The following is a 12,183-nucleotide window of genomic DNA, read 5'->3' as shown; positions in this document are numbered from 1 at the left end:
AGCCTCACTATGACAAGCAATAACACCATATTGATTAACATAGTGGTTCAATATTAACCAACTAAGACAAGCAACTCAAATCATAAAAGAGTTCAACATCTTGGTTCAACAAGACAAGCAACTAAAATCATAAAAGAGTTCAATATCTTGGTTCAAGCAACTAAGAGTTAACATACTGGTTCACAACAAACTGGTTCACAACAACACCATATTGATTAACATAGTGGTTCACAGCAACTAAGAGTTAACATAGTGGTTCTCAGCAACAACATAGTGGTTCACAACAACACGATAGTGGTTCACAACAACTTAAAGCAGCAACATAGTGGTTCACGACAACTACACATCCATAGTACATAACTTAGTTCACAATAACACCATACTCCACAAAAGGTCGGCAAAGCAAGCATTCTTCTTCTTCATGTTGACCTGAATCTTGCTCTTGCTCTCCTCTACATCTTCATTCTGACAAGATGTCCATGATCCCCTTCAATTTCTGCTTGTTCTTCTCCTCTGACTTCAACAGTTCAGCAATCTGAATCTTTAGCTGATCCCTCCTTGCTGTGAGCTTGTCATGCCCCTTCTTGAGATCACCCATGTGAAGGAGCAGCTGGGTGTTCTCCTGGGTGAGCTTTTCCTCAGATTGTTTTGAGTTCATCAACCTGGAATTGCAGGTTTCTGGTGGATGTACTAAGCACTTCCTTCTCATTTAGATGATTGAATTTCAGGTTCCTGATGCAAGTGCCTTGAGATTGTGTCAGGTTCATCGGTACTTTATACTTCTCCTGCAGCTTGAAGATCTCTGCATCTTTCTTCCCCATCTCTGTCTTCATGTCAGATACAACTGAATCAGAAACATGCACATTCTGCATCTTAGCCTGCAAATAGCTGAAATCTACCATCCTATCCTCTTGAGCATTGAACAGTTGGTGCACATCTTCAACCAATTTGTCATAGTTGGCCTCCAGATTATTTTTTTCTTCAGTCAAATGGTGAATAGTGAGTGAACTCTCCAGGTTATCCTTCCTCCTATCACTCTTGCTGTCATGATACATTTTCCATAGCTTCAACAAGGCATTCTACAATGTAGGAGGCCACTCTGGGTCAACCCAGAGAACAATACCACAGTTGTCATCTTCCTGCAATATAAACAACCATAGCATGTGCAAAATCAATCTCCTAGGCAAATTATTTAAGCAATAAACTGGCTTTAAACAATGAACTTTGAGCATCTAACTTTAAATAATAACTAAACTTTGAGCACCTAACTTCAAATTATAACTGAACTTTGAGCATCTAACTTTAAATTATAACTGAACTTTGAGCATCTAACTTTACATTATAACTGAACTTTGAGCATCTAACTTTAAATTGTAACTGAACTTTGAGCATCTAACTTTAAACAATGAAATACAAATCAAATCAACTTTAAGCATCTGCCACTGAATTAAAAAATGAACTTTAAGCATCTTTGAGAAACAACTTTAATAATATAGCCAACTAAAGAATGAACCTCTGACACTAAAATTTTAAGCTTCTGACATTGAATCTCTCTGACCTTAAACAATCAAATAGTTTGCAAAGTGAGTACTCTTGTGAGCTAAACAATGATTATCTGCACTGCACTGCAAACTAAGTTGTTGACCAATTATAAAATTATAGGCCAAATTAAATATACATGGAAAGCATCAACACATTTTCTAATCCACTGATTAGCATCAGTTGTACTAAATGGCTACAAAATGACCATCACGGCTACCCAATTAAATAAGAGTACTCATTAAACAATGTGCATCAGCACATGGGTAGATTAGAAAACATGAATTCTATGCACTCGACTGAACAATTCTATGCACATGGCTAGATTAAGCAATACAATTAACACAGAGTTTCGACAGAATCTTACACTCTTAGGACAAACTAAGAACCTCTTGTCCGTGTTAAATGCTTCAAATGCTACACGCCTCTCAGCCGCCACACCATGCTGATGGCAAAGAACTATGGGTGCTGTCTCAATGCCACTGTAGTCTTGGTCTTCAATGCTAGCAGGGATCTACAGGACCAAAAGGAAAAGAAAATCCCCGAATCAAATCAAATCCCCACAAATCAGATAACCCAACCCTAACCCTAGCTCTACAACTCACCCGGTAATGCATGGCTTCGTCGTCGGAGAGGTTCATGTATTGCATGCTTGAGTCCTGGCTGCTCTCGTCCTCCATGGCGCGACGGCGAGCCGGTTCAGGTGGCGGCGGCGGCGGGCGGCGGGCAGCGGCGAATCGGAGAGAGGAGGGAGAGCGAGAGTGAGAGTGAGGTCGAGCGAGAGTGAGAGTGAGGTCGAGCGAGAGTGAGGCCGACCCACGACCGAGCCGGCCGAGCCCATGTAGACCGACTGCACCGGCCTCGTCCTAGTCAGCGCACCAGGCACGCGCCGACTGGCCACCGTGTCACCTGACAGATGGGCCCCGTCTGTCAGATACATGGTCAATACTCACTTATACGGCTGTCAGTCCAGTTTGTAACAGTTAGGCCGAATAGTGGTACTGAACTGCGACATACACGAATAGTGGTACTGACTCGTGAGTAGGCGCGCAAGTGTGGTACCAACATGCAATTAACTCAAAGCACGAGGATGGATACTAGAGAAGCAACAGCCACAAACAATCTCTATACTATACTAATCCAAGCAAGAATTCTCTGTTATTTCTAAGAAAGATATTTTCTAACTGTAATACATTCACAAAATGAAACAAATGCTTATGGAAAGCTATGCAACACCAGACGGAGCCTAACCGTCACCCTGTTTTCTGCTATTCGTGTGTGGTTCTAACTAAAGAAAGCCGGTCAGGTAAATCCACATTGTTCCAGGTTAGAAGAACCCACGAAGTCTTGACCTTTGACACCCAACCCAACCAACACAAGTGCTGCAGCAGGGTTCAGAACATTCTGTAAAACCCTGGCTGGATCTTTCAAGCATTGCAGTTCTTTAAAGAATATACTGCATGCCAGTATGCCACTACACAACATCAACTGGCACGGAGCTGGAACTTCTTTGGCGATCACCACCGAGTTCTGACGCCGGCACAGAGCTGGAACTTCGATGGCGATCACTGAGCTCCGGTGCGGGGACAGCAGGGACGACAGCGGGTTCAGGTTGCCGCGCGCCTTCCGCGCTTTGTATGCCATCCAAGGCTCGTCTCGCGTAGACCGTAAACCCGACCCCTATAAGAACTGCAACGATGGCAGAGATGACGTTGTACACTATCTCCACCGTTGTCATCCGACGCTGGTCGTACTTCAGGTCCGCCAGTGCGAGGATCAGCCGGCCACTGCACAAAAACAGGACAAGGTAGCAAGATGATCTTGGTTAAGATTGGGTATTTGATAGGCCATCTGCTCAGTACTACGGAGTACTGAACAACTGAATGTTATTCTGGACTCTGAATCATACCTGTAGATGTTGACCAGCGCGTCAGGTACCATTCCGACAACCGAGCCACAAATGTAAGGGGTGAAGTTGATCTGGGTGATGGTTGCGACATAGTTGAACATCACATACGGGAACGGCGAGAGCCGTAACAGCGCAACCACCCGGAACTGCTGGAACCAGCCCCCTCTGCCGGCCAGTTTGATCAGGGCTATCTGCTGAGGCCATTTCTTCTCCAACCATCCCTGTAATAGGTTCAGACTTCAGATGCAGAGTAGAACTCAGGGCACACCATCATCTATTTATATAGGCAGCCCATGATTGAGGAAATGGAGATGATGAACATTACATGAATATGATGGAGGAACAGGGAGCCGATCCAGTACGGTATGGACATGCCTATGCCGGTGCCAACCAGGATGATCAAGAGGCCCAGGCCGTAGCCGAATATTATCCCTGTCAGCCACATGGACGGGAAAGAGGGCAGGAACACGGTAGGGAAGACGGACATGGAAATGACCAGCACGATAGCCAGCACAGGGCGCCCGAAAGATGTCGCCTCCCATCGCATGATCGGCAAGAGCACCTACAGTGCAACATCATGCCGTAAAGGCAGATTAAATACTCCAACATGCAGATAAAAAGATTAGCGAAATTGGAGTGTAGAGCATGAGCACTTCAGCAGAGTCCAGAATCCTGATGGCATCATCAGTGTAGAAAACAGAAATGGCATGTGCTTGTGTACTGTATGTCTGTATCTGGGGATTGTTTGGGTGAATGAAGATGAACTAGAGAATCCATTGAGTTAACAACATGGGTTCCCCAGGAGACACAAATCACGTGTCAAAGAGAAAATCAGATGTGTAGAGTAGTACGTATACTAGTAGAGTAGTAGAATGCGAGGAAGGGAGGGTGGAAGAACCTTGTCTGATAAGAGGGGGAGCCCCCATTTGTAGAAGGCATAGCCGACCGCCACCACTAGCAGGCCTCCGAGCAGCAGCCTCGTCCACGGGATCCCCGACCACCACCGCCGCCTCGGCCTCGGTCCCGGTTGCGGGTGCGCAGGCAAATTCTCCACTCTCACCACCTCAGGCGCGGCCGATGGCGCCGCACTCGCCGCTCTCACCTCAGGCTCCGCCGATGCCGTCACACTCTCCGCTCTCACCTCCGGTGCCGTGGGTGCCGCCACAGTCTCCGCTCTCACCTCAGATGCCGTCGGTGCCGCCAAATTCCGCGCTACCACCTCAGGCTCCGGCGGCGGCGGCATCGGCGTGACCATGACCTGCGCCGCCGCGCGCCCGTCTCCTTCCGGGTCGCGTGGCCGCGAGCCTACCTCGCATCGCCCCGGTCCTCCCCCACGCGGGGCCTCCGCGGAAGAACTTGGCGCGCCTGAAGCCGCCGCCGCCGCCGCCGCCTCGGAGCTAAACACAGGCACGCACGGATCAAAGCATACTCCACGGAGAAACCAAAGGAACGACAGTACGACACACGGCGGCCATGGATGCGTGTGCGCTTACCTGGGCATCTCTCTCCCGAGCCGTGGACGCCGCGCTTGCGTGGATGCTGCTGCTGCTGCCGAGAGCGATGGGAGAAGGAAGCGGCGTGCGTCATGGCGAGGGAAAGGAAGAACCCCGCGAGGTGGTGGAGGGAGAGGGCGGAGATGCCCACGGAAGAGATCGATCGGGTCTCTCTCTTGCTCCCCGAACCGCGGGAGACGAGGACTACTGAGAGAGAGAGAGAGAAAGAAGCGGGCCCAAGACACGGCACGTGGGCTAACGAATGGAAGCAGCCCGAAATGGCCCACGAAATGTGTTTTGTACATGATTCTCTAGAGAAATCACTAATTAAGGAATACTCGTTGTAAAAAACATTTTACTTTCCCAGGTCGCGACAAGTGATGCACATGCAGCGCGCCACTTGTCGTTACCGGGGAGTTTTCTCCTTTTCCATAGATCCGTTTTTTCAAAACATTTTATCTCTTAAACCGTGCGTCTAAATCTCGAACCGTTTTCATCATTGGATTCCTCGCGTCGAGATCTTCAAAACTAGATCCCATGGTGATAGGTTTTGACGAAGTTTTTTTCACGAAAAAAACGGGATGAAAAAAACGGGGCAAAAAAACCGAACCGGGAGCATGGTTTTTTCTCTTTCCGAAAAAGGCACTCCCGTGCCTCTCGCAAAATCACAACCGTCCCTCTCGTGGAAGCAAAACCGTGACTCTCATGGAAGGAAAAAAAAACAGAAAACACGTATTTTCCGTTTTCGAGAGACACGACTGTGACTCTCGCGAAAGCACAACCGTGCTCTCGCGTAAACAAAACCGTGACTCTCATGAAAGAAAAAAAAAACAGAAAACGCGTATTTTTTCCCTTTCCGAGAGGCACAGCCGTGACTTTCGCGCAAGCACAATCATGCCTCTCGCGGAAGCAAAACCGTGACTCTCACGAAAGGAAAAAAAAACAGAAAACGCGTTTTGTTTTTCCCTTTCCGAGAGGCACGGCCGTGACTCTCACAAAAGCACAACCGTGCCTCTCGCGGAAGAAAAACCTTGACTCGCAAAAGAAAAAAAACAGAAAACACGTTTTTTTTTCGTTTCCGAAAGGCACGGCCGTGACTCTCGATAAAGTACAACCGTGCCTCTCGCGGGAGAAAAACCGTGACTTTTGCGAAAGGAAAAAAAAAGAAAACGCGTTTTTTCGCGCAATATTTTTTTTTGAAATTTTTTTTGATCGAAAAGCTAAGAAAGACCGGGGGAAAATCAAAACATCAAAAAAAACCAGAAAAAATCATCTAAAAAGCCGAAAACGCGTGTGGAAATATAAAAAAAATAAATCCAAAGGAAGTGTTCAGAGCGCGACACGTGGCGAATGGCTGAGAGCGCGCCAAGTGGCGCTGATCGTTGCGAGGCTCCTGAAGGAGCGCTCGTTAACTAATTGCTCTCGTTCTCTAATCTTGCTCTTTGTGCTTTACAACCAGCTTCCTCCCGTGGTATGACAACAATGCACGCAGTGATTCAACAACATGCCTTGCAAGGAGAATGTCCGGTGCCCACAACGCATCCAACGACTTGGCTTACCGAAAACTTTGAGGTTAGTCTAAGTTATGCAAATTTGGTCTTCTATAGCTTCTTTGTTACAATTATGACAAAATGTCGACCTAGATATGACTTTTGAATGTCCTGAGACGCAGGGCAGGAAGAGGCGAGCATAAACAGGATTCTTAGGCGACTCAGAGGCGACTCCACGATATCGCCGTCGGCCACTCCGGCGACGGCGCCCACCATGCCGGCCGGCCAAGCCGCCACCATGGGCCTGGCCTGGCGCCAGCTGCACGAGCTCCCACCGTCTCCCCCGCCTCGGGAACTCTCCATGGCTCTAGACGCGGCCGTCGCCGGGGCGGGTGCCACTGCCCTGTATCTTGGGATCGCGACGGAAAGGGACATCTCCTCCGCCAGCGATGAAGACGTCCTTCGTGGCCGCTCGCTCCGCGGAGGGTTCTTGGCTTCCTCAACCCCAGAAGTCCTGCGGAGGGTAGTCACCATCAGTGACGAGCCTCTCCATCGCTCGCCAGGCGAGGCCCTCCTGGAGTTCTCGCTCACCTACTTCTCCTCCTCGGTATGCTCACCTCTGTCCGCCGCCTCCGCCCTCTCCTCGCCCACGCTGGTCTGGCTCGAGGTGCTGCTGCCTGTGCCGCCGCCGCCGGCGGCCGCTGTGGTAGCCTTGCTCAACGGCTGGATTGGTTCGCCTTATGCTTACCCGCTAATTCATCAGGTTAGCGCTTGCTTGTTTTCGTTTACTGTGGCCAATCGTAGTGTTGCTAACTTCATCCTGTCTCTAGAAGGGGTTAATTTCAAGGGGTTGGTTGTCCGTTTCATCGCTAATCCCACCCCTGTTGGACATCCCTTACCCCGTCTCTTTGCAGCCCATGCAATCCCTTCTGCCGCATGCTACGTCAACAGGGACCCAGCGTCCTTGACTGCCATTGCTGCCATGGCCCGGACCGCCCGCTCTTGCTCTGGCTCGCGTGCTTCTCCGTACCTGCTCCCTGCTGCCCGGGGCGCGTATAATACGGTCGGTTTCTCCTTATCACCATCTGTAGCCCAGCCAGTAGCCCAGCCTATCCTAGGCATCTCCTGTAGCACCCCCCATGATCCAGTTTTGGAGGCGCCTCCCTTACTTCCTAGGGCGCCACGTCGCTCGCCTGCGCCGTCTGCTGCGGCTGCTTGGGGGCCACCCATTCTGGACTTATCTGCAGTGGGCATCCTCCCTCTCCCCATTAGCCCACTACAGTGGTTCCAGTTGGCCAGCGACCCAGCGCCTGCGCTGCATGCTAGGTGCATGCATGCCCCTCTGATTCGCCCTGATCCGCTTCGTCCCATCTTGCCTCTCTGCCATGCATGGCCTCGTGTGCCTCCTCGCTCGCGTCGTCCCATGTTAGACTTGTCTGCGCCTGGCATCCTGCCATCCCCGCGGGCCCGCTTCCGTGGTCAACTTCGCCCTCCCTCCCACTCCCGAATCAGGACTCCCCCTCCTCTACTATGCAGGGCCTCACGAGATGCGACAACGGGGAGCCCGAGACAGCCTGCCCCTCGCCGCCTCGGCTGCCGCATCCCCGGAGCACGCTCACCAGGCCTTTGGTTTCTTATGCCCATGCCCTCCTCTCCCCTTCTTATAGCATGCAGCCCCCCTCGCTCCTCGTCACTGCCTTTCCAACCCTCCCAAGCGGTTCAACGCCATGACACACTGCTACCGATGCTTGGCGCTCGACCACCAAGTGCGTGTATGTAGAGACCCCGTGAGGTGCCGTAGATGCTGGCGGGTGGGCCACACCCAGCATGGCTGCGTTGCTATTTTACCCCCCCTTCCGCCCACTTGTCAATCACCAGCACTAATCCCAGCCTCTCCACTCCTCCTTCCTCCGCGCAAGCTACGCAAAGCTCACACACACCAGCCACTCCTCCTAGCCAGCCTCCCTCCGCTCCCATGGCTGACTTCATCCCGCTCGAGCCCGCTTCCTCTGAGGAGGAGCATGACCTGTCCCCTGCCCGCTCGCCCTCTCCCCGTGTGTTCTTCTTCCCGGAGCAGACTCAAGCCGCGGAGGTTGACGACGCGGTCGTCGATGAGGAAGAAGACCCGGAGGAGGTGGAGTTCGAATCGGGGGATGAGTCCACCGATTCGGATGCAACCCAATCCGTGTTTCTCTCCTCCCCGCCTCGACACCGTCGCGACTTCTCCAATGTCTTCATGCCCTACACACCTATTGAGCATTTCCAAAATCTTGCTTTCGCCATCGTCAACCCACCCCATCCCTCTCCCCAAGCTTACATTCGCCGTGCACTTCAAACCGGGGGTGGCAACCCGCCTGTCCTCATTAGGGCTTCCTCCTATGGCGCTGGTCTAGTCGTCTATGGCTTGGCCTATGAGAGAGAGATTTCCATCCTCAACAGCCCACTCACGTGCCCACTAAACACAGTCAACCTAGTCCGCCACGAAGATACCGAAAACCGCTTCCTTTTCCGCCTGGGCACGGTCTCTGCCCTACACATCGAAGACTTCCCACTAGAGTACTGGTTCACGCCCACCATCATCAACTCAATCGTCCCTTTCGCATGCCCTATCCAGATCGACCCAGTTTGCTTGACTGGGGTTGACTACTCCGCCGTACTTGTCTCCGTCAAATCCCGCACTCTCACCGATGTTCCTCACACCATTCCTGTCCACGGGTTCTCTGGCCTTGGGGCCATCGCCTCCGTCCTTGTTATCCACTCTCAAGAGCTCCCGCCGGACCCCGCCTTTGCGGGGCCAGACTCCGACGATGACGACAACAATGGAGGTGGGGGCGGCCATGGTGGGCACGGTGACGATGGCGACTTCCCCGGAGGCATGGACCCCAACCTCTCCGCGCCACCGCCGCCGCCAACCGACGAGGGCCATGACGACCGGGTGGTGCAGCTGCCCGGTGGCCTTACCATGATGGCAAACCACAAGCCTCTCGTCTGCGTGGTGCCCCTCACGGCCCGGCCGAAATCCGTGCATGTCAAGCTCTTCAAGGGCTTCTACGACGTGCGCGTCCAAGGCGTCGGCAGCGAGCGCGGGTTCTACCGCATCCCCATGAGCCCGGCGGGCTCGCCCAAGCTGCTCGTCGCCAACCTCGCGGCCTGCTCCATCGGCTACCTCGACCGGGTGGCTACGGTCGGCCCCTCCCACGCTCCATTCACGGACGCCGAGGTGATCTGCAATGACTTCCGCGGCCGCTCCTTCACCCCCGGCTACGACGGCGAGGAGCAGGTCATGCAGGCCATCGAGCGCTTCGACAACGGTCTGTCACCGTTCCCTGCCCCCCAGCCCATGCAGCTCGAGGAGGGCGCTCCGGAGGGCATGCCGCTGCTGCCGCGGTCGCCTTCTCCTCCGACTCCAACCCAGCCCATGCATATCGAGGAGGGCGCTTCGGAGGGCATGCCGCTGCTGCCGCTGTCCCCGTCTACCCCGGCGCCAACCCTTGACCCCCTCGCTGATCTTCCTCCCCGTGCGGCCTCGCCCAAGATCTTCACGCGTCGCAGTGCATGCATCCGGGAGGGAGAGAACCCCAACCGCATGATGATGCTTGAGAAGGCTACGCTCAGAAAGGAGCAGAAGCTGGAAGGAAGGAAGCGTGCGGCCCCGTCACGCGAGCTTCTCCTGCCGGCCGCGGAGCTCCTGGAGCTTGCCGCGGAGGGCGTTCCGCCCCTCCCCCGCCAAGATGCGCTTGAGCTGGCGGAGGCATGTGGCGTCCCCAAGTTTGACCTCAACCTGGTGCCATCCGGCGACAATGTGTGACGGCCTACCTATCCTCGTTTTGCGGCGGCGCCACCACCTACCGGCTTATTCTTGCAACTTCAACTCCACCAACAATTTTAGTTGTAGTTCTTTCTGTAGGACGCGTCACCTGCATGCTGCCCCTCCTTATTTCCCTAGCAGTAATCTCCCCCTAGTTATTTCATCTCTTCTTCTCGCCAGTTGTACCCTCTTTCTCCCTGTTTCGGAACGCTCCGCCGTTAATGTGTCTACCACCCTAGAGTGGTTATGCTATGTTGCCACTCCAGTTATTAATGATTAAGGAAATCACGATTATCTCTTGGAATGTGCGCGGGCTGGGTAGGCACAAAAAATGTACTGACGTAAAAGCCGCTATCTCTTCGTCTGAGTGCTCTGTGCTGTGTTTGCAAGAATCAAAACTCCCTGACATCTCCCACTTTAAGGCTATCTCCTTTCTTCCGCCCATCCTTAGATCCTTCCACTCCGTCCCTGCTGTTGGATCCGCCGGCGGGATTATCACCGCTTGGGACGACAATCTTCTATCTTGCACCAAAGTAATTCACGGTCCTTTTTCCCTAACCTGTTGGTTTGACTCGTAGGCCGACGATCTCTCCTTTGCGGTCACAAATGTGTACGGGCCTTGCGGTCATGCTCTAAAGCCCTTGTTCCTGCAATCTCTCGTGGATCTTAAAACGGACATCTCCTGCCCTTGGACGATAATTGGAGATTTTAACATCACGCTCCGGCCGTCGGACAAATCCTCCTCCCACTTCAACATGAACGAAGCTCATCTTTTCTCCTCTACTATCAACACGCTGCAGCTTCAGGACCTCCCTCTGCTCGACCACCGTTTTACTTGGTCGAACCAGCAAGAGGTGCCCATCTTTGTGCGGCTGGATAGGGCGCTTGCCAACGTCCCTTGGGCCACAAAGTTCCCGGATACTTCACTTTCTTCAATCACTCGCACAACCTCGGATCATGTTCCCATTCGCCTTTTGGCCAAAACAACTATACCCAAATCTTCAGTTTTTCGCTTGGCTCGCTCACTCCTAAACATACCACTATTTAGGAAGAAGGTGGCTATAAATTGGACAAGCGTTGGTGCCCGTCATGACCACCTTGGCACCGCCGGGGTTCTCTCCCTTAAGTTAAAACGCACCAGAAACATGGCCAAATAGTGGTTGTCAAACCGTCGTTCTCCAAAAACTCTAGCTCTGAATTGTCATGCTACTATCAACTTCCTAGACAAGATTGAGGAGGCCCAGCCTCTTACCCACCTCGAGTCTACTCTTCGAATTGCGGTCAAGCTATCTCTACACCGCCACAATGCTGCCATTGCTGCCTACTGGAGGCAACGTGCAAAAATCAAATACTACGTTTTTGGCGATGAAAACTCGGCCTATATGCACATCTGTGCGTCCGCTAGGCATCGCAAAAATCAAATCAAGTCTCTCACTCATGACGGTCTCACCTTCTCCGCTCACTCTAACAAGGAAGCGGTCCTCCTTCTCTTTTTCAAGAATTTGGTAGGCACGAGCGCTCCCGTGTCCACCTCCTTCAACCTCGAAAGTTTGCTTTTGCCTAACGTGATCAACGCAACCCAAGCCTCCGATCTCCTGAAGCCTTTTACCCTAGAAGAAATTAAGGAAGCCCTTTGGGCCATGAAGGACGATGCTAGCCCCGGACCGGACGGCTTTGGCCCGTCTTTCTACAAATCCAATTGGAACCTAGTCAAAACAGATCTCCTCAATCTGCTGAACGAATTCCATGCGGGCACCGCTGATCTTCAGCGAATCAACATTGCCCACATTGTGCTCCTTCCCAAAAAATCGGATGCTGCCTCGCCTAAGAATTATAGGCCAGTTTCCCTCCAAAATTGCTCTGTCAAGCTAACATCCAAGTGCCTCTCTCTAAGGGCTCAACCCCTCGTCACTCAAATCATTCACTATGATCAAACCGGCTTTG

At 52.3% G+C, this 12,183-nt stretch overlaps 1 protein-coding gene and 1 pseudogene across 1 annotated transcript; both read right to left on the bottom strand.

The window, feature by feature from the left end:
- Window positions 1–460: 460 nt before the first annotated feature.
- On the bottom strand, window positions 461–2,219 carry LOC147984152 (uncharacterized; annotated as a pseudogene).
- Window positions 2,220–2,729: 510 nt separating this feature from the next.
- LOC125529797 (uncharacterized) lies at window positions 2,730–5,104 on the bottom strand. Its single transcript, XM_087539692.1, has 5 exons — window positions 4,942–5,104; window positions 4,347–4,845; window positions 3,774–4,010; window positions 3,449–3,669; window positions 2,730–3,326 (listed from the first exon to the last, which is right to left on the bottom strand). The coding sequence occupies exons 1-5, from the start codon at window positions 4,947–4,949 to the stop codon at window positions 3,014–3,016; spliced, it is 1,278 nt and encodes a 425-aa protein (XP_087395818.1). The 5' UTR covers window positions 4,950–5,104; the 3' UTR covers window positions 2,730–3,013.
- Window positions 5,105–12,183: the final 7,079 nt, after the last annotated feature.

Source organism: Triticum urartu, chromosome 2A (assembly GCF_056163025.1).
Source record: "Triticum urartu cultivar PI428250 chromosome 2A, HENAU_Tu73, whole genome shotgun sequence".
Taxonomy (NCBI): domain Eukaryota; kingdom Viridiplantae; phylum Streptophyta; class Magnoliopsida; order Poales; family Poaceae; genus Triticum; species Triticum urartu.
This window is presented reverse-complemented; position numbering and strand designations above follow the sequence as displayed.

Bases quoted from the DNA above. Each gene is read 5' to 3' on its own strand.
- LOC125529797 (XM_087539692.1), bottom strand. The intron at 4,011-4,346 runs GTTCTTCCACCC...GTTGCACTGTAG, and splicing joins TCCCCCTCTTATCAGACAAG to GTGCTCTTGCCGATCATGCG. The intron at 3,670-3,773 runs GTAATGTTCATC...AACCTATTACAG, and splicing joins TGTTCCTCCATCATATTCAT to GGATGGTTGGAGAAGAAATG.